The sequence below is a fragment of the Nicotiana tabacum genome, chromosome 14, assembly GCF_000715075.1.
Source record: "Nicotiana tabacum cultivar K326 chromosome 14, ASM71507v2, whole genome shotgun sequence".
Taxonomy (NCBI): Eukaryota; Viridiplantae; Streptophyta; class Magnoliopsida; order Solanales; family Solanaceae; genus Nicotiana; species Nicotiana tabacum.
In genome coordinates this window covers 36,242,596-36,269,102 of record NC_134093.1, presented here as the reverse complement: position 1 = coordinate 36,269,102, position 26,507 = coordinate 36,242,596, and the positions used below count along the sequence as shown (strand labels likewise).

The 26,507-nt window shown below is 35.6% G+C and overlaps 1 protein-coding gene across 1 annotated transcript; it reads left to right on the top strand.

The window, feature by feature from the left end:
- LOC107780721 (secreted RxLR effector protein 161-like) lies at window positions 1-25,913 on the top strand. Its single transcript, XM_075230059.1, has 3 exons — window positions 1-468; window positions 25,635-25,638; window positions 25,813-25,913. The coding sequence occupies exons 1-3, from the start codon at window positions 1-3 to the stop codon at window positions 25,911-25,913; spliced, it is 573 nt and encodes a 190-aa protein (XP_075086160.1).
- Window positions 25,914-26,507: the final 594 nt, after the last annotated feature.

Sequence of the window (26,507 nt, the reverse complement as noted above, 5' to 3'; positions counted from 1 at the left end):
ATGGAGCTCAATCATAAGCCAACTACTGTGGACTATGACAACCATGTTGGGAATACAGAAGATAAGCAATTGGAAGATGCAGAAAAATACCAAAAACTTATAGGAAAGCTGTTTTATTTGACCATTACAAGGCCAGATATAAGCTTTGGTGTGCAAGTATTGAGTCAATTTATGCAGAATCATAAACAATCACACTTAGATGCAGCCTTAAGAGTGGTGAGATATATCAAGGTATCCCCAGGCTTGGATTTACTGCTGAAGAAAGGAGAACCAAACAATCTGACAATGTTTTGTGACTCAGACTGGGCAGCATGCCCAAATACTAGGAGATCAACTACGGAATACATTGTCAAACCAGGAGACTCTCCGTTGTCCTGGAAGTCTAAGAAGCAACAAACAATCAGCAGAAGCTCAGTAGAAGCAGAATATAGGAGCACGGTTGCAGCAGTTGTAGTGACAATTTGGATGGTTAGCTTAACTAGAATAATTGGGAAATAGTGTGATCAAACCAGAGCACTTGCACTGTGACAGCAAAGTTGCTTTGCAAATATCAACTAATCCCATATTTCATTAGCGAACCAAACATATAGAAATTGATTGTCATTTTGTGAGGGAAAGGATCAAGACAAGACTGATAACCACTGAGTATGTGTCCACCAAGCAACAACTAGCAGATTTGATGATCAAAGGTTTGGGAGCTGCACAACATCATCTATTACTGTCTAAGCTGGGAGTGTTAGATGTCTTCCACTCTCCAACTTGAAGGGAGTATCGAAGTGCAGAAATGATGACTTGAGTAGTTAGGGGGGGTCATTTAGCAATTAAAGATACTAGAAGGGTTAGTTAGTTAGTGTGGTTACTTAACAGTGCATTATTTGTTATAAATGCACTGTTAAGTACCTAATTGTAATGAGATTTCTATTCTAAAGAAATACCTTGGTCTTCTTCTTCCTCATTTGACATTTCTTCTTCTTGTCTCTTTCTCTCATATAGAATTCATGCCCTAGAAAAATGATAATCAACTAATTTGCATGTCGCTAGATCTTGTTAGCTGAGTAGTCCACAAATTTACAAAAAAAAATCTTTTTTTTAAAGATTTTTCACTTTTTTCGAAATCAGTGTTTAACCGTGAAATTTTCGATTTTCACCTGAAGATGAATTTTTTTAAAAATTAAAATTTGAAAAACTACAAAAAGCTATTATCAAAATTTTCACTTCAAATTACTCACAAAATTCAAAAAGATCTCAAAATTATATTTATATCCAAACACAACTCTAATTTCAAATATCATTTTCACTTAATTCTTTTCCACTTTTTTCCGAAATTTTACCATTTTTATGTCGAAGCGCCCACTATATATTTTACTCTACTTCCTCTGTTTTAAATATTTGTCACTTTTAGCTTAATCCGTGCAATCCCTGACCAACATTTTCAATTGTATTCATTCAACTTTTTATATGAGAAAAAAATACGTTTGATATTACTCTAACTTCTAAGTTGATTTTTGAATTCCAATTTTATTTTTTTTAAGAACAAAGAAATAATTCATGTCTATATTAGTTTGAAAGTTGAATCAAGTTGACTTTGAATAAGAGAAAGACGACAGAATTTGGGACTAAGGGAGTTTTTTTTTTTTGTGGCTCGTATGCAATAAATTGCTCTAGCTTTAATTCCGGTTCATGTTGGTAACTTATTAAAATAGAGTGCCAACTATTCCAAATATCATGACAACGACTGGAGGAATACGGAATAATTTGACATAGATTGTAATGTGATGAACCAAATTGGAAATTTACTCCCCACAATTGATGATTTAGAAGGAAAAAAGGGTCAAATTTGGTTGTATAATTTAAAATTGAGCAACTTTTTTGTCAATAAATTGTTATGCCCCTGCCTTTAGGAAATATAGTCTTGTTTTTGCTCTTGATGTCTACTAGAACCCCAACCTAAGGGTATTTTTAATCATATTCAAAAGTTGAGGGGTACAGTTTGACCTTTTTCCTCGAAGTATTAGGCTACGTGGAGTCTATTAATTTTGCGCTGGAGCTCCGTTAAATGTTAATGACAAGGATAAATCTATGATAATTTATTATCAATAATTAATAAATAGACGAAAATTATAACGATCACAAAATTGAACTATTTCAAATAGTATAGGGGCAACTTTGAACCTCTTCATCGCAAACAAATTTCTTATATATGTATGTCACCAATCACCATGTCCCTCATTTGTTTTCTTTCTGTAATTTGGGTCCACTAGATAATGATGTATACCTAAACTGTTTTTCACCAATTTCTGTTCATTGAAATATCCCTAAACCTTTTCTTTAGGAGGATAATATTTAATACGAAAAAGGGCCAAAAATACTCTTAATGTATCAAAAATGATTCATAAATGTCCTCAGTTAACCTTTGGTCTAAAAATTACTCTTAACATTTTATTTTTGGCTCAAATATACCTTTGAAACTTACGTACACATGGATGGTAAATTTTGGCACTTTAAAATATCAATGTGGCATTGTTTGAACGGCAAAGGGCCAAATATACCCTTGTACTTTTGAAAATGATCTAAGAATACCTCTCGTTATATTATTGAGCTATCTATACCCCTGCAGTCGTACTTTGGGTTTAAATATACCCCTCATTTAAACGGAGGGACACGTGTCATCGTCCTGTTGGCCAATTATAAATATCTCCTAATTAATTAAAAAGACTTATTACCCATACCTGAAAAATAATTTTCTAAAGCAATTATTTTTTTGTAAAAACTGGAAAAAAAACAGAACGTTTTTTATAAAAACTAAAAAATATATATATATATATATATATATATATATAAAATAACGAAAATATTTTTTTCCCAGTTTTTACAAAACAATGCTTTAAAAAAACTGAAAAATATTTTCTAAAACAATATTTTTGTAAAACCTGGAAAACAAAAATTGAAAAATAATTTTCTAAAGCAATTAAAAACTGGAAAAATTGGAAAAAACTGAATATTTTTTACTAAAAACTGAAAAAATCAAAAATATTTTTTTCCAGTTTTTAGAAAAATATTGCTTTAAAAAAACTGAAAAATAGTTTCTAAAGCAATTTGTTTTGTAAAAACTAAAAAAGAAACTGAAAAGTAATTTTCTAAAGTAATGTTTTTGTAAAAACTGAAAAAATAAATATTTTCTTCTTTTTTTTTTTCCAGTTTTTAGGTAAAACAATTTAGTTTTTTCTAGTTTTTAATTGCTTTAGAAAAAAAAATCAGTTTTTTTGTAACAACTGGGAAAAAAATATTTTTGTTTTTTTAAGTTTTTGGTAAAAATAATATTGCTTTAGAAAATTATTTTTCGGGTATGAGTAATGAGTCTTTTTAATTAATTAGGAGATATTTAGAATTGACCAATAAGACGATGACACGTGTCCCTCTGTTTAAATGAGGGGTATATTTGAACCCAAGGTATGACTGCAGGGGTATAGATAACCTAATAGTATAACGAGGAATATTCTTAGACCATTTTCAAAAATACATAAGTATATTTGGACCTTCACCGTTTTTTAAGCTTGTCATGTGTATTTCTTATAAACAAAATCAAAATCCAACCATTTTCTTTTAACCCAACCCACCCGAGTTCCATCATCCACCCGTTTTATTAGACTTGTATCCATTTTTTATTATCTAAAATATTCTTATAATATTCTTGCCATCTCAAAAATAAATAAGAACTTTTTATCTTTTTAGTAAAAAATTTAATTTTTTTCTCTTCAAACCAAAACTTCCTTTCTTCAAACACTAGTCTCTTCCCATTATTCCAATGTCTTCCACCATAATTGTCTTTGCCGCCATAGTCTCTCTTTCAGCTAAATATGGGATTAAGAGGATGAAGATATTGTTTATTTATTTGTGAAACACATAGTCGATTTGGATTAGTTTTATAGATTTGATTTTGAAACATGTAGATGAAGTTGCAATAGTTATAAAAATAAAATTGTAAATCGGATGTCATTTGTAGCAGAAAATTTGTTGAATTCAATTGAAATCTTTTCAATAGCTTCTCAGATCTCTCAAAACATCTCAATTTAAAGAGTTCTATCGGATATTTCTTTTTCTACTTCTTCGGCTTTCGTTTCCAGTTCTTCTTCACATGTCCCTTGACTTCATCTTATCATTCTTCCACGATTGATTCCTCTCTTTCTTCTTCTTCTTAGAATCTTTTATTTTTTCTGATTGTCTATGGATAGAATGAAAAAAAGGAAGAGAAAATTTATGGTTATCTGACGGGAAGAAGGAAAAGAATGAGATGGGTCTATTTTGCTTACCTCCATTATTGAAGTAGTCAATTTTGGAAGAAGAGGGAAGACACTAGCGAGTTATATCGACTTGGGTGGGTTGGGTTATAAGAAAATGAGCGGGTTTTATTTTTGTTAATAAGAAATACACGTGGCAAGCTTAAAAAATGTCATGTGAATATTTTAAAGTGCCAAAATTTATCATCCATGGTCTGTTAGTTTCAAAGGTATATTTGAGGCAAAAATAAAACGTTAAGGATATTTTTAGAGTAAAAGGTTAATAAAAGGTATTTATAAGCCATTTTTAATATGTTAAGGGTATTGTTGGCCATTTTCCGTACTTAATATCAATTGCTCCTTGAACTATTCAAGTAAGCACTAAACTTTCAACTCTAAATTTATATTGTACTGAGTAGCTTTATTCGAAAATTAATAATCAATAATAGTCTTTTTATTTTCTTTATATCTTCCATAGAGGCAGAGTCATGATTTCAATTTTATAAGTTCTGAATTTCAGAACACGATTTCCATGTTAGTGATTGAGTTCTAGAATTTATATTTGTTCATATTTAATGTGAACCACATTTGAAAATAACGAGAGAAAGGTATTATCTTCATATAAAATAGGAGAATTAAAACAAGTTTCAACATGAATTCGCATCTGATTTATCCTCTTCCTTTACTAAGTTCTAATGGCTAGTTTTTAAATTTTATTATTTGATAGAACCCTAGATGAACTAATACATCAAATATTCAAGTATGGAAAAGAATCTATTCTTTGTAGTCAATACCTAAATTCTTCCGAATTAGCTTACTTTCAAATTTCAATTCTAAGTTGTTCCGCAATTATCTTCTTTTTCGTAAAATGAAAAACTTTTTCTTTGCACATATTTCAATATTTAATTTTCATTATTCTTTTTAGAAATATACTTAGTTCTTGAAGATTTTTGAATCAATTTTATTAATAAATAGAACGGTATAAAATTATTTTATAATTGATTTAAAATTATATGAGACATCAAAATTAGTGTGAGCATCTAATTTTTGACCGTGCTTGAATATTTATCACTTCCCAGACGTGTCCCCACTCAACTTTTCTTTGTACCCCATGCTTGTCCCACATACTTGTCCCCCCATGCTTTGTCCCCCATGCTTGTTCCCCACTCCACTTTCATACTTGTCCCCCATGCTTGTCCCCCCACACTTTACTCCTTACTCTCTCCATTGTTCCCCAATCCTTGTCCCCCATGCTTGTCTCCTATCACAAATCCCATATCCCATTTTCAGCTATAAAACACACACAAAAAGGAGGAGAAGGGGAGATCTGAAAATACACAAGATAGAAAGAGACAGAAGATAGCAACAAAGGAAAATCCTAGGGCCTACTTCTTCTTCCCCCAGCCAGCCTCCTCCATGAAACTTAACCCAAAAATTCCATTAAAAAGCTCAACCAAATAGCATCAAGTTTCAGCCATGAGACTCACCAAAAACACTATGAAAAACACCATCTAAACTTCATAAAAACTAGCTGAAAATTACCTTTAAACCAGCCTCCCAAAAGCAACGAAAATCAGTCCCAAACCCAGCTGAAAAACCTCACAAAATCAGCTCTAAAAGCCACAAAAGAACGCAGCTCTAAAGCCACCATAGCCGCTGCCCAGAAACAACCATTAAACCCACCTAAAACAACCCCCAAACCAGCCCAAAAACCAGCCAAACCCGGCAAAATTAGCCGCGAAACAGCTCTCCTCAAACCCGCAAAATTAGTTACCAAAATCATAGTTTTCACCACTTTTTAATCCCCAAAATAGGAGCTCAAATTGTTGCTAATTTCACCGTGAAACAGTGCCAAAATTTCAGTCGAGTTTGAGGCCGCCAATGAGGTCGTAGTTCGTTAGCACCTGTCATGAAGTTCATGTATATTGCAAAGATTTGAATTCATTAGAGGTTCACTCTTCCCTTTCTTTACTATTTTCACTCCTAATATCATGCTTTTCGTTGGGGTTTCTTTGATTTTTTGTCGCTTTGTCTTATTAGTTGTTTGAATTAGTATGTCGTTGATTTTGTTCTGTTTTGCGGAAAGTTCAATTCAATATTATTTTTATTTCATTTTTATGATTGTTTAGGTTACAGTTTTTTAGGTGTAGAAGATTAGCGTGGCTTGGTGAAAGAAATAATTAGTGTTAATGGGTCATGTCGTGGCGTTAGGTAAAAAAAATAGAAATGGGCCACGACATTTAATAAAGAGGAAAGAATTAGACATGAGCTGAATTGAGTATAAATCTGTCAGGCCCAATAATTTTAGTCATAGCTTAATACTTAGCCCATTATTCCATAATAGGTAAACGTCTCATAATTTCAAAGATAGAGTAGTAATTAGTAAAGATCTCTAAATGTTGATAATTTTTCAATACTTTAAATAGTTAAGATATTTCTTGACTTCCAAATAATTCCTTCCATAATTTTCAAGCCGTACGATAATCTCAAAATTAGTTTAGAAAAAAAACATAATTCTTAATAATCGCTAGTATGCTTTAGGCGCGTATTAATAAATAAATTATCGTAATTATGTACACATTCGCGTGACATAAATATGATCCCACAAATAAATATAGGTACGCGTTCGCGCGACTTTGGCCACACAATCTTAATAAATAATAAAATGCTATTAATTGTGTACACATACGAGTGACATGATTTTGGCACAATAAACAAAACGCATTTACACACGTGATTCGTTTCAAGATAATTTTCATAAATCTAATCAAGAAATAAAAGCGTACATAGATAAAACATGGAAACCAATAAATCACAGTTTGTCCAAAATTAATTCAAGCCAATTTTAGTCAATAAAGCGACCGTGTTAGAATCACTGGACTCGGGGAATGCCTTACACCTTCTCCCCGGTCAACGAAATTTCTTACCCGGACTTTGTTTTGCAGACCAATAATAAAAGAGTCAAATCTTCCTTTGACTAGGGATTCAAACAAAGGTGACTTGGAACACCCAAAAAATCAATTCCAAGTGGCGACTCTGTAAATAAAATAATCCATATCCAAGTTTGTCACTTTAATTGGAGAAACTCTTTAACCCACCATCCACAATCAATAATACATTATTTATCTTTTGGGGGTAGAAAAGGGGTGTGACAGCTCTGGCGACTCTGCTGGGGAACTTCAAGAATTCGAGCTTGTACATTGACTTTATTTGGCTTTATTAATTTTTGTATATATTGTGATTTATTTGGGACTAATGTGCTACTTGTCCACTTTTTACTGTCTTGATATTGTTGAACTGTACATATAAATTGTATCCTCTCTCGCATCCCACTGAGTCTTCTGATAATTAGTTATGTTGTGTTTGCCTACCAGCATCACAAAATTTCTGTCTTGAGATAAAGCCAGTTAGCCTACCAGCTTCTGGTGAAGGATTTAGTCACACATGTTTAGGCGGGAGAGCCGTTAGCTAGCCAGTGCTGTTCTACTACTGGTAATGCTTGACGCTCCTCGGCTCGGGTTGTCCGCCCGGGTAAGCCAGGTCTAGATACCATCTCCTTTAGGATTTACAAACTTAGAAGAACAAGCCACAAGCAATGAATATCCCTAGTAGGCTACGCTTTATTTGCATCATGTGCATTTGACTTAGCAGCGCTCGACTCATGGGCCGAGTTCTGTTTTAGGACAAGTACCTTGTTGAGACCATTATGTCATGTTATGTGCTACTTGTTGCATTATTTGGGAGGCTTGCATGTCGACCGACTTTAGCATATATCGGTTGAACGAAGAGAAAAAAAAATAATGTGGTTTAGTCATATGGTTTTTAAAGATTAATTTTCATTAAAAAAAAGAAAAAGAAAAAAACATAGTCGATTTAACCGAACTACGCGGGTCTGATTCTCACCGGATGTGAGATACGTAGGCAAAACTCATCGGTTTTGGCCCCCAATTTTAAAAAAATCCAAAAAGATATTTTACTTTAATTACTTCTTTAGAAGCTTCTTTTTTTTTTAGACCAAAAGTCCAAAAATATTTTCTTCCTTTTTTTTAAGTCTTTCTCCCAAAATCCAAAAAAAAAAAAATTCTTTCTTTTGAAATTGAAAAAAAAACAAAAAAAAAATCAAAATTCAAAAATAGTTTTTTTACTTTAGAAGTTTTTCTTTCACCAATTCAAAAAAAAAACAATCGAAAAAAAAAATTAAAAATATTTTCTTTGCTAGGAAATTTTGTCGGATTAATTGTACATGAAAAAGAGTTAGTTTATCTATTTTATTTCTGATCCACCGAACTACTAGGCTCTGATTCTCACCGGAAAAAAAAAAAAAACCAAAACAAAAATATTTTCTTTCTTTTTAGAAGTCTTTCATTTGAAAAAAGAAAAAGAAAAAAAAATCCAAAAATATATTTTTTCCTTCTTTAGAAGTCTTTGTTTCTCCCAAAAAATCCAAAAACAAAAATAATCAAAATCCAAAAAAAAAAATATATTTTCTTTCTCCTTTAAGAATTCTTCTTTTCAAACATTCCAAAAGAAAAAAAAGAGCTAGCTTATGTACTTTGTTCCCGATATTCCTCAACTACGTAATGATCTGATTCATGCGGCGTCATGATACGTAGGCAATCCTCATCGGATTCGATCATAGTCATAAACAAATTGAGTAAAAAAAAAAAAAATCGAAAAAATATTGAGTGAAAAAAAAAGAAGAGAGAAAGAGTGACAAAAAAATAACAGAGAAAAACAAAGAGCGAAAAACAACAAAAAGAGAAAAAAATCAAGATATGAAAAAAAAAATCAAAAAAAAAAAGAAGAAGAGAGAGAGCCTCCCGAGATGGATTACCCCTGTTGGTGAATCATACTCGATCTTGTTCCAAAAGCTAGTCAGGCTAGGTCTACTGTGGCCAGTAGCCCCGAACCGGCCAAACCCTGAGTCCCATTCGCACCAGGCTAATGCTAGATGTGAATACCACTCTGGAGCAGTCAGACATGATACAGAAGACTGTTAGACTCTTAAGAGAGCAGTGGAAGACCTCATCAATGTCAAAGAAATAGTGCTTAGAGATGAAGAGGCCCCTAACATGATGAACAATTCTCTGCCTACTCACACCAATGGGCTAGTAATCGGAATGATCTGTGAAGATGAAGAATTTGATCTGGCACTGAAGGCCATTGCAGCCATTGCCGAGACAGAAGAGAAACCTAAAAACGGGTGCCAAACCAGAAAAGTTCTCTGCCATATGGGAGTCTCGGTAGCCGGTCTTGCTATCTTTTCTGCGTCCGAATTATTTCAGGATCTAATCCGAATATTTTTACTTCACTGCTTTGCTTTCTGATGTAAACCTTCTATCTTAAAAACTTTAAAAAAAATAAAAAATAAATGAAATTAATATTTCATTGTCGGGGAATGTTTCTTTTCTTAATCTTGTCGCTTTTCTTATTCTCTTTTTAGTTCTATTAATGCAGATTTTAATGACATGACATGCTTGCGGACTTCATGCCCAGATCCTAAAACATTGTCAGACCCCGAAATAATAGATCAAGAAACAAAATATTTTGAAGACAAGGCTTGTAAGAAAATAAATAGAAAATTAGAACGAAGTTGAGATTCTCTCTCTTCGGGTCATTGTTGAAGCCGGGATTGAGGATAAAGATTGGGTTAAGAACCGATTGAAATAATTGACACTGATGGATGAAAAATAATTGGCCGCAATTTACCACGGGCAGTTGTGCCAAAAAAGATTGGTCCGTGTCTACAACAAGAAAGTGCGGCCCAATAAATTTAAAATAGGACAACTCATTCTGAGACGTATCCTCCCAACTCATGAAGAAGCTAAAGGAAAATTGGCTCCAAATTAGAAAGGTACATACATTGTAATGAGAGTACTGCAAAAGAGAGCGTTGTACCTGGGAAGCAACGAAGAAAGTGTCCCTGAAACAACCGTCAACGCGGATACAGTCAAAAGGTACTATGTTTGACCCTCTATATAGCATTAATGTTCTCTGATTGGGATGATGAAGGCTTTCATTCTCGCTATCCAAACACCATCAACCCTTTGCTAACCCTTTTGAGCCGGTTACCTTTCTTTGATTACCCTCTTTGGAACCTGAACATGTTATTTTAAAAGAAGAAGAAGAAGAAAAACAAATAAAAAGAAAAAAAAATGAAAAAAATGAAAAAAAAAATAAAAATAAAAAATCAAACAAGTTCATGTTAATCGAACTACGTTCGACTTGATTCCGAAAGGATACGTAGGCAGCCTCTCTCTGGGGTTCAGTCACACCAAAATAAAAATCTACATTCCCCCAAAAGTTGAAACTGGGGCAGGTGTTATAATGGTTCGGCGATGGTTTCGCCTGAGAGATTCCAAAGTTGTAATTCAGTCCAAATCCTTTTTACCCAAATCCTTTTCAAGTCCTTCCGATCAATCAACGAGAATGTTCAAGAATTGGAGGATACAATCACTTGGATCTGATGCCACCAAAACGAGAGAAATAAAATGAGAGAGTCTTATTGGTGAAAACTCTCACGGGCACCATAGGGCGATGACGAGCAAAGAAAATAAAAATGAGAGAGTCTTACTAGTGAAAACCCGCAAAGGGCACTATAAGGCGATGGTGAGAAGAGAATTGAGAGAGTTTAGCTGGTGAAAACCTGCAAAGGGCACTACTGATCGAAAAGAGGATTTTCACAGCCATTGGTATTGATAATCATGGGAAAGGTTTCTAGGTTTCGAGGCAAAAGTTGTGATGAATTTCTAAGAGTCGGACGGTTTACACAGATCAGACATCAAGTCCAAAAGGCATGTCATGTTCATTGAAGTCCGCATATACTCCAGATAAGTCATTCTTTCCTTCCCCGAAAGGGATACCTCTTGTCTAAATTTATTGTCCATTCCATTATTTGTTTTTCTTCGAATCCATTTTGGTCTAACTCTGTTCCAAAACTAAGGCAAAGAAGGGATAGCAAGACTGATTTACAGGGCTTTCGTTTGATACAAGCTAATATGCAAAAAAGGCACCCAGACTCGGCAGCGACATCAAGTCGACCCCAACTGGCCATGGCGGCTGATGCTTAGAAATCAAAAACTCTTGTAAAGAGGGAATCAAATTGAAAGTGCTACAAGGCAAAATGAAGTTGAATAGGTTAAGTCCCAAGTGGCTAACTGTTTTGGCAAAGTTTGAAAAGCTAAAGGTTCCCCAATTCTCAAAAATTGAAAGTTTCGGAGGAAAGAAGTCGAAAGTGAAATTCCACAAAGGCAAAACAAAGTTGAAAAGGTTAAGTCCCACGCGACCAACCGTCATGTAAAAGTTTGAAAAGTCAAAGGCTCTCTAGGGCCAGACATGCTAGTGGTATTCAGGAAACATCTAGTGGCAGGTTGAAATCATCATCAAAAGAAGATGGGCACAAAGCCAAGTTTCTAAAGACATCAGGGCCACAAACTAACCACTATTTTCAAAACTCACAATTTTTCTTTGTTTGCAGCATGAACAAAACAGTGAAGAATGGTGATTTCTAAAGGACGAATGTCGCCAAAGGTAAGTTTCCTCAAAATCTCCACTTTCCTTTATTTTTAGCATGCATAACTATTGTTCATACCTCTCATTTTCGTAGCTTAACCCAGGTAGAACCTTTTCGCCTAGGGGGATTCAGCTCATAGTTTCGGGTAGAAGCACTCTTCGCCCAGGCTATTTTTTGTTGCTTAACCCAGGTAGAACATTTTCGCCTAGGGGATCCAGCTAATATTTTCGGGTAGAAGTACTTTTCGCCCAGACTGTTTTCATAGCTTAACCCAGGTAGAACTTTTTTACCTAGGGGGATCCAGCTCACAGTTCCGGGTAGAAGTACTCTTCGCCCAGGTTGTTTTTCGTAGCTTAACCCAGGTAGAGCCTTTTCGCCTAGGGGAATCCAGCTCATAGTTCCGGGTAGAAGCACTTTTCGCCCAGGCTGTTTTAGATAGCTTAACCCAGGTAGAACATTTTCGCCTAGGGGGATCCAACTCATATTTTCGGGTAGAAGTACTATTCGCCCAGGATTGGTTTTTGTAGCTTAACCTAGGTAGAACCTTTTCGCCTATGGGGATCCAGCTCATAGTTTTCGGGTAGAAATACTATTCGCCCAGGATTGGTTTTTGTAGCTTAACCCAGGTAGAACCTTTTCGCCTAGGGAGATCCAGCTCATAGTTCCAGGTAGAAGCACTTTTCGCCCACGCTGTTTTAGGTAGCTTAACCCAGGTAGAACATTTTCGCCTAGGGGGATCCAGCTCATATTTCCGGGTAGAAGTACTATTCGCCCAGGATTGGTTTTTGTAGCTTAACCTAGGTAGAACCTTTTCGCCTATGGGGATCCAGCTCATAGTTTCCGGGTAGAAATACTATTCGCCCAGGATTGGTTTTTGTAGCTTAACCCAGGTAGAACCTTTTTGCCTAGGGGGATCCAGCTCATAGTTCCGGGTAGAAGTACTTTTCGCCCAGGTTGTTTTAGGTAGCTTAACCCAGGTAGAACATTTTCGCCTAGGGGGATCCAGCTCATATTTCGGGTAGAAGTACTATTCGCCCAGGATTGATTTTTGTAGCTTAACCTAAGTAGAACCTTTTCGCCTATGGGGATCCAGCTCATAATTTCCGGGTAGAAATACTATTCGCCCAGGATTGGTTTTTGTAGCTTAACCCAGGTAGAACCTTTTCGCCTAGGGGGATCCAGCTCATAGTTTCGGGTAGAAGTACTTTTCACCCAGGCTGTTTTACGTAGCTTAACCCAGGTAGAACCTTTTTCGCCTAGGGGGGATCTAGCTCATAGTTCCGAGTAGAAGTACTCTTCGCCCAGGTTTGCTTTTCGTAGTTTAACCCGGGTAGAAACTTGTCACCTAGGGAGATACAACTCATAGTTCCGGGTAGAAGTACTTTTTACTCAGGTTGTTTTACGTAGCTTAACCGAGGTAGAACCATTTTCCTAGGGCGATCCAACTCATAGTTTCGGGTAGAAGTACTTTTTGCTCAGGATGTTTTATGTAGCTTAACCCAGGTAGAGCTTTTTCGCTTAGGGTGATCCAACTCATATTTTCAGGTAGAAGTACTTTTCGCCTAAGCTTGCTTTTCGTTGCTTAACCCAGGTAGAACTTTTTCACCTAGGGGGATCCAGCACATAGTTTCGGGTAGAAGTACTCTTCGCTCAGGTTGTTTTTTGTAGCTTAACCCAGGTAGAACCTTTTCACCTAGGGGGATCCAGCTCATAGTTCCGGGTAGAAGTACTCTTCGCTCAGGTTGTTTTACATAGCTTAACCCAGGTAGAACCTTTTTGCCTAGGGGGATCCAGCTCACAGTTCCGGGTAGAAGTACTTTTCGCCCAGGTTGTTTTTCGTTGCTTAACCCAGGTAGAACTTTTTCGCCTAGGGGGATCCAGCACATAGTTCCTGGTAGAAGTACTCTTCGCTCAGGTTGTTTTTTGTAGCTTAACCCAGGTAGAACCTTTTCACCTAGGGGGATCCAGCTCATAGTTTCGGGTAGAAGTACTCTTCGCCTACGTTGTTTTCTGTAGTTTAACCCAGGTAGAACCTTTTTGCCTAGGGGGATCTAGCTCATAGTTCCGGGTAGAAGTACTCTTCGCCCAGGTTATTTTTCGTAGCTTAACCCAGGTAGAGCCTTTTCGCCTATGGGGATCCAACTCATATTTTCGGGTAGAAGTATTTTTCGCCTAAGCTTGCTTTTCATAGCTTAACCCAGGTAGAACCTTTTCGCCTAGGGGGATCCAGCTCATATTTCCGGGTGGAAGTACTCTTTGTCTAGTTTTATTTTTCATAGTTTAACCCAGGTAGAACTTTTTCACCAAGGGGATTCAACATTCTTTTTCCCAGTAATACAGGGCACCAACCCCTGGTTACATTTCCTTTTCAGTAATACATGGCACCAACCCCTGGTTATATTTTCTTTTCAGTATAGGGTACACCAATCCCCGATCTCCTTACCAGTATAGGTTACACCAATCCCTAGTTGTGTTCTCCAATATAGGATACTTCATTCCCTAGTTGATTTGAGCTTAAATGCAGGGTACACCATTCCTGTTCTTTTATTTCTTTCAATAAAGAAGTAGTTTAGAATTTTTGTTACAATAACTCACGAAATTTTTCTAGTGAAAACTGGGGCAGAAAATTTTTGTTCGTTTGTTTGTTGTGATGTCTGAGTAGGTTTTACCACGAGGCACAGTGTTCGAGATGAACAAAAGAAAAAGTCTCAATCCAGAATAAAGAAAAGAAAAGGATATGGACTACTCAAGACATGACTGAAGTTACGAACTTCACATTTCCCGTTTTGCTCAAAAGAAGTCGTAGAAGAATGAACTAGCACTTACAGCTAGCAAGCATCAAGGTTTAAATCAGAGCTTGCATGAACAACCAGTCAAGATTCAAGATCAAGCTTCAAAAGACTTATAGATAGGAATCTTGTAACTCATAGTTGATAGGCTTGTTTAGTTTCTTTCAATTTTGATGTAATAGCAAGACCACGGACCAGAGCCTCGACGGAACCTCAATCGACTCTCCAACTCATCACTCCATCATTTTTCTTGAACTACACGCGACCTGATTCCCTTATAACCCGGGATATGTAGGATGTCCAAAATCAGGACTCGGTTGCACCTTTTTCTTTTATTTTCTTCCTCTTTTGAATAACGATATGGTCAAAACTTAGTCATACGTCTCACTTTATCTTTGCCTGAAAACTTTTAATGTTTTCAAGCAAAGAGGGGCATGCTGTGAGCATCTAATTTTTGACCGTGCTTGAATATTTACCGCTTCCTAGACGTGTCCCCACTCAACTTTTCTTTGTACCCCATGCTTGTCCCACATACTTGTCCCCTATGCTTTGTCCCTCATGCTTGTTCCCCACTCCACTTTCATACTTGTCCCCCCACACTTTGCTCCTTACTCTCTCCATTGTTTCCCACTCCTTGTCCCCCATGCTTGTCTCCTATCACAAATCCCATACCCCATTTTCAACTATAAAACACATACAAAAAGGAGGAGAAGAGGAGATCTAAAAATACACAAGATAGAGAGAGACAGAAGATAGCAACAAAGGAAAATCCTAGGGCCTACTTCTTCTTCCCCCCAGCCAGCCTCCTCCATGAAACTTAACCCAAAAATCCCATTAAAAAGCTCAACCAAATAGCATCAAGTTTCATCCATGAGACTCACCAAAAACACCATGAAAAACACCATCTAAACTTCATAATAACCAGCTGAAAATCACCTTTAAACCAGCCTCCCAAAAGCAACGAAAATCAGTCCCAAACCCAACTGAAAAACCTCACAAAATCAGCTCTAAAAGCCACAAAAGAACGCAGCTCTAAAGGCACCATAGCCGCTGCCCAGAAACAGCTATTAAACCCACCTAAAACCAGCCCCAAAAACCAGCCAAACCCGGCAAAATTAGCCGCGAAACAGCTCTCCTCAAACCCGCAAAATTAGTTACGAAAATCATAGTTTTCACCACTCTTTAATCCCCAAAACAGGAGCTCAAATTGCTGCTAATTTCACCGTGAAACAGTGCCAAAATTTCAGTCGAGTTTGAGGCCGCCAATGAGGTCGTAGTTCGTTAGCACCGGTCATAAAGTTCATGTATATTGCAAAGATTTGAATTCATTAGAGGTTCACTCTTCCCTTTCTTTACTATTTTCACTTCTAATATCATACTTTTCGTTGGAGTTTCTTTGATTTTTTGTCGCTTTGTCTTATTAGTTGTTTGAATTAGTATGTCGTTGATTTTGTTCTGTTTTGCGGAAAGTTCAATTCAATATTATTTTTATTTCATTTTTATGATTGTTTAGGTTACAGTTTTTTAGGTGTAGAAGATTAGCGTGGCTTGGTGAAAGAAATAATTAGTGTTAATGGGTCATGTCGTGGCGTTAGGTAAAAAAAATAGAAATGGGCCACGACATTTAATAAAGAGGAAAGAATTAGACATGAGCTGAATTGAGTATAAATCTGTCAGGCCCAATAATTTTAGTCATAGCTTAATACTTAGCCCATTATTCCATAATAGGTAAACGTCTCATAATTTCAAAAATAGAGTAGTAATTAGTAAACATCTCTAAATGTTGATAATTTTTCAATACTTTAAATAGTTAAGATATTTCTGGACTTCCAAATAATTCCTTCCATAATTTTCAAGCCGTACGATAATCTCAAAACTAGTTTAGAAAAAAAATATAATTCTTAATAATCGCTAGTATGCTTTAGGCGCGTATTAATAAATAAATTATCGTAATTATGTACACATTCGCGTGACATAAATATGATCCCACAAATAAATATAGGTACGCGTTCGCGCGACTTTGGCCACACAATCTTAATAAATAATAAAATGCTATTAATTGTGTACACATACGCGTGACATGATTTTGGCACAATAAACAAAACGCATTCACACACGTGATTCGTTTCAAGATAATTTTCATAAATCTAATCAAGAAATAAAAGTGTACATAGATAAAACATGGAAACCAATAAATCACAGTTTGTCCAAAATTAATTCAAGCCAATTTTAGTCAATAAAGCGACCGTGTTAGAATCACTGGACTCGGAGAATGCCTTATACCTTCTCCCCGGTCAACGGAATTCCTTACCCGGACTTTGTTTTGCAGACCAATAATAAAAGAGTCAAATCTTTCTTTGACTAGAGATTCAAATAAAGGTGACTTGGAACACCCAAAAAATCAATTTCAAGTGGCGACTCTGTAAATAAAATAATCCCTATTCAAGTCTGTCACTTTAATTGGAGAAACTCTTTAACCATCATCCACAATCAATAATACATTATTTATCTTTTGGGGGTAAAAAGGGGTGTGACAATTAGAATGCATGAAATATTGAATATCATGCTTGGTAATTCCAACAGTCAAGTTCTAGTACAAAACTTTTCATAGGACTGATCAATTCAACTTTGGAAACTTATTTTGTGTCTCATCTATAAAATTATGAGCTTTTTATAATAATAATAATAATAATAATAATAATAATAATAATAATAATAATAATAATAATAATCTTCAATGTTCCTCATTTAACCTTTCTCAGCTCATTTTAACGCAAATTATTCCTTCCATAGTTCCGTTTCAAAAAATGACAAAGTTCGGAAATGTTGGTTAAAATATCCATAGAAAGTTGATTTCGTACAAAGATCTCTTGATTGTTATGAAATTAATTTCACATAATAACTTTTAAAAATTTTAAGAACTTAGAATTTATTAGAAAATCATAACTGAAATTATTTTTTGTCTAACTCTCAAGAATAAGAAAAGTAGTATCTTTTCTTGAATTGAGTCAAAGCATACAAGAAACAATCAAACTTGAAAAAGAAATACAAGAAAAAAAGAAGCATACTTGTTCAAACTCCCTTTCTATGTTTTTTCCATAAAGTTTTTTCTTATGGGCTGCTACTCAAAAAATTATAAATAATATCGCTAACCCAAATTTAGCTTTACTAATTAACAATTTAAAATTAAAAGAGCTGAGAAAGATTTGGTTTCTGTTTCAATACGTGTATAATAATAAAAAATAACCACTTGCACAATTCCTTTATTAATTTTAATTCAAAGCCAATAATCTAAAGCCACCACGTTAAATTCTAAGATAAGAAAATAATATGATTGATAATGACAGCAATCTAGTAGGCCATGGTCTATGTCCACCTTATTAGGAGTATTTATTAGAGGCTAATATTCGCTTTGATCTGATCAATAATTTCTCATGGTGGGGATTTTTGCACCTGAACTTTTGTTTCATCAATTAGTACAAAAAAGAAGAAATTATTTAACCAAATCATTACTCTCTTTGTCCCAAAAATAATATAAATTCCGAGCAATAGGATATTCATGTCCGATTTCAGTGTGAATCTATAACATTTATTTCTTTTTTTAAATTAATGTTTATTATTTAGAAATTAGATTAAAAAATACTAGTTATTCAATATTTTATAGTTATAAGTAATTCGAAAGAATGTTTGCCAAGATTGTAATCAATGGAAAAATAAGTTGATTCATCAAATAGTTTTAGATACATTCTATGTTCAATTGTTATTGAAGTAACTATTAATTGACTAAAATCATTGTTTGATAATTAACAATATACTTATTATTGAACAATTACATTTTTTTTTTCAGAAACATATTTTATGCCTATTTTCTTAAGTTTTACCTTAGAGCAAAAGTTGAGCAAGACTAGGTCTACCATCAATAATATATCACAAGAATAAACAAGAAAAAGTCACTTAGTTTGGCTTGAGACTGATTCAAATAAAGTTCGAATGGACTGAATGTAAGTTTAAGTATACTTTGAAACTTATTTTAGTATTACTAAAAATATTAATTACTCTTAAAAAGACAGATCTAAGTATCATGCCTACCCTTACATGATTATAACACCGATTTGTTATGCACCATAGTCTATCAGTATAAAGTGGGTAGAATTACTAAATATTTATTGGTATAAAATAGTATATATCCGATAAAATAATTGATGTGTACATAAACTAATCTGGATATCATTATTCTTAAAATATATTGATTTATTACTAAATTTATGATTTATTGATGGCCATCACAAAGCTAATGATCATTAATATATTATTCCAAATCACTTTCTCTTAATCAATGAAGATACAGATGCTACTGTTGGACTACATACTTTAAACCTTGAAAAGCTTAAGTCCCTAATAATTTTCCACTAAAGGAGATAGGAAAGAAAGAATAAAGTGTGAGAAGATTAACGGGAACAAATCTGGGAAATTTTCAAAAAGACATGTAGGGTCCATGAAATTCTTATTTAGAATAAGAAGTGAATTGCAAGGAACCAAACAAGTGTGGTTTATGTCTCCTCTCTTCACGAATAGACATCTCTATATTAAAATTACAATCATATCCATATCTGTATAACAAATTATTGATTAATTTTTTGTATTATGTTATAATATATATTCTCTATAACATCATTTCATAATAGTAATAAAAAGGTATCAAATCAAATAATGTTATTATAAAAAAGATTGACCGTAAATATGTAATAAGGGGAAGCAGGAACTAAGTAATTGGGTCGCAAGTACAACTAAAACAACTACGCGTTTAACTGTAAATATGTACTAATGGGAAGTAGGAATTATGTAATAAGGTTTGACTAAACGGAGAGTGCAATCTAGTGATCAATAAAGCGGATAAACCTTATAGAATATGTTTTAAATATCAGAATAACAAAAAAATACTGGATGATTTTATTCCATCAATCTACAACCAAAGATGAATTGTAATTTCTGGAACAGTAGACTACTCTCACAGAAAAATTAGACTCCTTTATCAAAAACGACTTTTTTTTTTTTTAAAGAAGCAAAGATAAGACTACTAAAACATAATTTTAAATGCTTTATAAATGCCAATGAATTGTCAATTCTATTCCCACTTACTCCTTCTTCTCTCTTTTTGAGTGGGTGAATGGAAGGGTTGAGGGAATACATTATGGAGTAATGTCATTCGTCTAAATAGTTCATGTGTAACTTTCTTGACCAGAAATAATTATAACTTCTCATCACATATTTAACTGTAGCTTTTGTTCTCATTAATGTCTCTTTTTGTTCACATATTTTAATTATTTACAATAGTATTTTATAGGGAATTTTTAATATGGCGATATGGAAAATTAATTTTTTATTTAAAAACTCCAAAAGGCGAAATACAATTTCTGTTTCTTGAGAGAGCAGATTGATCTTACTCCTTGTACATTTTGGCGTCAAAAGTTTGTCACAATGCTCAAGAGGATAAATATAGTACTATGACTTAAGTACATATTATTCTTATTGCAAAACTAGAAGGAAACTATAAAGCACAAGATGCTTCGAAAATTGGAAGGAAACAATAGAAAAAGGAAATCCAGCTTTCGTCTGAATTAGTTTTTTTTAATTAAGATTTTGAAACAAAAATTGAATTAAAATTATTGGAAAAAGTTGTGTATCCGGATTACTTTCGAGAAATTGTTTGTTAAAAAAAATATCTAGGATTAATTTTTGTTTCGAAAATACTTCGTGTCAATTATAATAAATAAATAAATAAACTACCTTGTCCCACTTATTCATAAAACTTTTTCTCTAACCACATAATATGATAAGCAATGGTGGCTCTTTTTTTTTTTTTGCCTAAATAATTTCTTCTTCTTATTATTATTATATTTTAATTTCCCAACCGGTGTTTAATATTCGTTTTGCAACTCGATTAATATAGATTTGTATGGAAAATTTTCACTTTGAAAAATTAAACGCTTCCTGCCATAAACAACTCCATACTCAAGCAAATCTCTTATTATTTGTTGCAACCTGAAAATATTATCACACAACTGGAAATGAGTCATCGTCTATAAGGATCGGGTGGAATCTCAACCATATAATTAATATAGGGATATTACTAGTAGGCCTGGAAGAATATTTAATAATTTCATTCCCTCTTTTTAATTTCCTATATCGACTCATCCACCCACTTTAGAGTTTAGACATACTTATTAGTATTGCCTTTTGTCACTAATGAATAATTCGCTCTTTACTATTCGAGTGCCAGCAATTATTTATATTATAAAGTCATCTATTGGGGAGATAGCTTATAGTATAGTAATGCACGTCATATTTATACTTTTTTCTTCACACATTCTTTTGCTTTTAAGGGACAACATCATGCTAAGCAAAACATATTTCATTTAAGAAAATTAATTATAAATTGAATGATCTATTTATATTTGTTTACCCGAAAAACGGATAGAGTTGAATTTATACGTAGTTCTAAGGATACGTGATATACATTGATACAAACTGGGAAAGATATGTAAATGAATATCGAAATTAGTTATAAAAAAAATGAATGTAAACCGAATGAACTAGTTGGCCTAAGCCTTCAAGTTTTATCACCTCCAAATTGAGTAAAGAACGATTGGTAGAAGAAACAATATGACTAAATATCAAAAGCCAAAAAAGGATAGTATTTGCTCTCTTTTCTATATATCTCAGAATGAATGTGTTTTTCTACAAATAATAACGACTCTTAATATAGTGGGGAATCCCATTTTGGATATAATTAAAAATACATAGTGGGGATCCTATGATAGATTAATTAATTAGCTTTTCCTTGATTCAAGCCATGATTTCTGCCCAGATTCTCCACCAATTGCGGTTATAACGGCCTTTTTATTTTTTGGTTCGATCTCGATCTTGGCCGATCTCAATCTTGATCGGTTTCTGGGTCTCGAGCTCGATCTTGGCCGATATCGATATTGATCGGTCTCTTGGCTTCGATCTCGATCTTGGCCGGTCTCGATATTGATCGGTCTTTGGGTTTCGAGCTCGATCTTGGTCGATCTCGATATTGATCGATCTCTGGGGCTCGAGCTCGACAACCTAACTTCGCATCATGGCTCGATATTACAATGATGAACCTTGGACCATCATGTTCCAATCTCGATTAGTCATAAAAAGGGCAGACTCGGTTTTGACCGTATACAGATAGTCCCCTCGTTTCTCGGAAAGAAAATGACGAGAAACCATATGAATTTCCGAACTTTGACTTGGTGGATGATGATGTCAGCGATGAGCCCGATTGTGACGTATGAGACAAACGTCATGTCGGTCAAGTTACTAAGGCATTAAATGTGTGTCAGTCGATGGTCGGCCACTACCTATTTTGAACTGTCGTTGTGAAACCAATAAATAGCTCCCTTCTTCATCAATCCAAACTTTTACTTTCAAATCTTTTTCATTCCAATCTTCATAGTCCTTTTCCTTCTCCAAAGTTCCCTATTTCCAGGTTTTCAAATTTCTTTGCTTGCTTTTTTTAAAATACTAAATACTTCAATCTCCATTCTTCTTTGTTCACAAAAACTAAATGGCCAAAACATCTAAAACCGTTCCGCAGAATGAGGCTGCTTCCTCATCTCGGCCAGCCGGCAAGAAACCAGTGGTGGAGCCATGCCTTGAAGAACTTATTTTCGGGTTGTGTGTTATTGATTCTGACTTTAAGGTCGAGAAACCCTAATCTGTTGCTGGTCGATGCGAGCCGGTATCGAGATATATATGCTCGATATCAAAAAGCCTTCTTGATCTGGTGAAGGAAGATTGCAATTGGAAAAATAAAGAGGTTGTGATACCGGCACCGGAGAAAGCGATCACTACCCGCGTGGAAGGGTATCTAAGTGTTTACACTTATCCTTTCACGCTGGGTCCCCTCGATCCGGTCATGGTTGATTTCTGCAAGAAATATCAGGTGACCCTCGACCAAATTCACCCTTCCTTCTAGAGGATCGTGATACTGCTCCGTTTCTTCGTGAGCAAAATCGACGGGCTTCCCTTCACCCCCGACCACCTCGTAAGATTATATAGCCCTCGACTCAACCGAGGTGGGCTGATAAAGCTTCAACATCGGGCCACCAAAGCGTTCACCTCGAGTATAGATAAAGACAAAGATCGGGGTTGGATGGGCCGGTTCATTCGGGTGAACACCTCGGACCTAATCCCGACTGAGAGTATGTCATTTCTTGAGAAATGGAATATGAAACGTAAGTATGATCCCATCTTTAATTTACGTTTGTTGTTTTTACTTCTTCATCCTTTCTTATCAGTGTTTTTCTTGATGTAGTCGTTGCTTGAATGCCGGGTGCGGTTCCCCATCTCGAGAACTGGGTCAGGAGCCTAGTTTCGGCGTCAACATACGCCGAGCGCACGTGACGCGATTTGTCAAAGGGCCAGTGGGAGGATCGTACTCATGGTAAGCCTTCTTCTTGGCTTACCGATTTGCCTATCGTTCAAGCATTTTTTTCTCAAGTATGAGTTTACTTATTTTCTTCTTTTGTAGGTCTCGAAAAGGATGCGACTATGAGACCCCCGTCCGGTGATGAAGAAGCTTTACCGTCTATCTCGAAACCAGCGATGGTGATTAAGAGAAAAGGGCCCTCGAACTTCGAGGGTCAAAAACCCAAGAAGCGAGCGGCCCGTAAACCCAAGGGGAACACAATCCCACTGACTATGGAGTCAGTCCAAAGACTAAGGGATGAATTATTACCCTTGATGGCATATGTGTAAGAGGTGACGTGTTCGTTGGGGGCGGTCGTTCCATTATATTTAGGAATCTCGGGCATGCGAAATTTTCTAGGGATCGATTTTGGAGTTGCACTTGGTGGAAAAGGCTTTTGCACGAATTTTTCGGAATCTAGCCCTTTTAACACTGGTGATTCCCCCGAGATCTGATCGACCCTAGAGTTATATGTTTCCATTTTTTCATCGTTTGCTTCGATCCATTTTTTGAGTTCCTCGAGTATCTTAGGAATTCGGAATTATTCCCTGACTCTTGCTCATTTGATCTTATTATTGTTGGATCCGTTCTGTGGGTGATTTCTCGGGGTAGACTAGGCTCCGGCCTGCTCGGTACCTAGGTTTGACTCTACAACTGAGCTATCGCTACCTGTTGATCTTGCAATATTTCGAAAATCATATGCAAGCTGATTATGTTTTTCTCAACATTACGGGTTTCTCGATCTGCAGATCGAGTACCACCATGAATGTTATTTTCAGGTTCAGAACGTAGGGTTGCCTCAATGGCCACTTGCGAATTAACTTCTAATGATACTTCGACTTGGCTCCAACGGTGTCGACAAGTGGAATTCCGGCCCAGGGCGTCAAGTTCTTGTTCTAGCCTTGAAGGCCAGCTTCATTGTTGATAGGTAAGGCCATTTAATTCGAGAGCTCGTCGTTGCTAATCCGAAATCAAAGACACTTCCGAAAACAAGCGTAAAATGGTGTGTTTTTGCAGATTCGTATCAAATAATCACTATTATCCTTAGCCCCACGGTAAGCGCCAACTGTTTACCCGAAAAACGGATAAAGTTAAATTTGTACGTAGTTCTAAGGGTATGTGGTATAACTTGACACAAATCGTAAGAGTAAATAGAAATATCGAGTATTGACTGTAAAGAATGAAAAATAAGCAAAGTTGAAAAGATGATGATTTATGGATTAAGCAAGATGAATCAATCTATGAAGCTAAAAAAGGATAATTCTTCAATATGGGAGTGTATGATATCTGAGTTACAATGTATGCAAAACATGATTCTTTACAGAAATATAGCCATCCCTTTTATAGTGGGGGGATCCTACTTTAGATATAATTAAAAATACATAATGGGGAACCCATGATAAATCAGCTTTTCCCTAATTCCCGTCGAGATTCTCTCCTTTAATGCGGCTGTAACGGCTTTTGTCTATGAGCTCGATCTTGATCGGACTCGGTATTGGTCGATTTCCAATTTTAGAGCTCGATACGGGTTTGAGCGTGATGCCGACTCGGGCTCCGGTAATGACTTGGGCTCGGTATTGGTTAGCCTCTAGCCCTTAAGCTCGATTCCATCACATCTCATCATAGTTCGATTCGGACCCGAGCTCGATAATGACTTCGAGCTCGGTATTTGACCTGTCCCTGAAACTTGAAGCTCGTTTGTGCCTTCTTCGGATCCCATCTCGATATTATGAAGACTTTCTTCGGTCCATTATGTTCCCATCTCGATCAGTCGTACGGAGGCCAAAATTAGTTTCAACCATATATAGTTTTTGTCCCTTATTTAGTTTTAATCAGTTCCTTTGTCTATAATTAGTTTCATGCCACAATCTGTGTAAGTAAGGCAAATAACTCTTTCCATGTGGATTATCAAGAAATTAAACCAAAAATGGATTTTCACTCTTTTTTTCCCTCTACTGCAGTTCAGTCATGAGTATTTCATGGATTTGTTTCAGCGATTTTCCCTATGAGATAGCACGGTTAATTCATGATTTTAGATGAAAAGCCATAACAGTAGTGATAGAAACTAAGGGTCCACCAAACTATATAGAGAACTGAGTTCTCTATCATTTTCCACAGAACGCACGCACACAACAATAAGTAAATGACACAATAGAGTTTTACGTGAAAAACTCCCAACTCACGGGATTAAAAACCACGACCTACCCTTGTAGGATTTCAACTTCCCTACTGAGCAAACTTCAGATTACAAACTGTTGTAACCTAGGAATTAACCTCTTAATCCCTTACTAACTTGTAACAACTCTATTACAAGCCCCTTTGTAATAACTCTATTACAAAGCTTACAACTCGACTAACTCTAGTCAAGACATAAACACGTGGTTTATAAGTTTACAAAGGTCTCCTACACAATGCTTCTAACTAAGCTAAGTAGGAATTACAAGTAAATCACTTTGACAAAGGTGCTACACAACTAAGGACATATGATGACTCAATGCAGGAAACTGTTCCTTCGTTATGTTGCTCTTTGTTCTTGACACCTTGAATGTCACTTGCAGGCTGGCAATACACTTGAGAGAAATCTTGATGAATTCTAGAGTGTGCAAGTGTTGTTTTGCCTTTCCTTCATGTTAATATTGCATAAGTGACATCACTTGAATGATGTAAGCATGTTTGGTACAAAGGCATTCCCTATAAAGTGACTGCTCCACTGTTTGCACTGTTGCGTGTGTGCAGAGGAACAATTGCAGTCACTTTACAGCTGTGGGGAGTTGACTGGTACTGTCAGCAAGGGAACTGATATCGATCTGTTCCCTCTGTTGTTTCTTGGACTCTGAAAGTTGGAGCATGTCCCAGACTTGAGACTTGTTAATCTTGAGCACTCAGAGGATGTGGAACAGGTTCCCCATCTAGTTCTTAACATTAAGTTTGTCAGATCATCAAAACATAGCAGGACACATAACTTACCATTTCTCCCCTTTTTGATGATGACAAACTTGTAATTGAAATTCCCCCTGAGCCTGCGTTGTTCCCCCCTTTGTTCCCCCTCAATTACTTTTCCCCCTTTTGGCATCATAAAAAGATTAGGCACAAGCAATAAGCAAAAAAAAGTCTAGCTTGGTTAACTCATGCCACATGTGTGCACACAATCATGATTAAAACAGAGCAGAAGAGCAAGATATGCACAGCAAAAGGATGAGAAATTCATTAATTTTGGAAATAAACAGGGAGTAGTTCCATTGTTACACAATCACCACAAAATAAAAATAGCAAAAAAAAGTATCAGTCAGCAAACATAACCAAATATAGGAAATAGAAACAACATGAACTTGAACTTGACACTGGGAAGGGAATGACTCTAAGGAGCACTGGAAGAGGGAGGCAGAGAGGAAGAGGCAAGAGTTCTAAGGAGGATATCCATTCAAGCATTT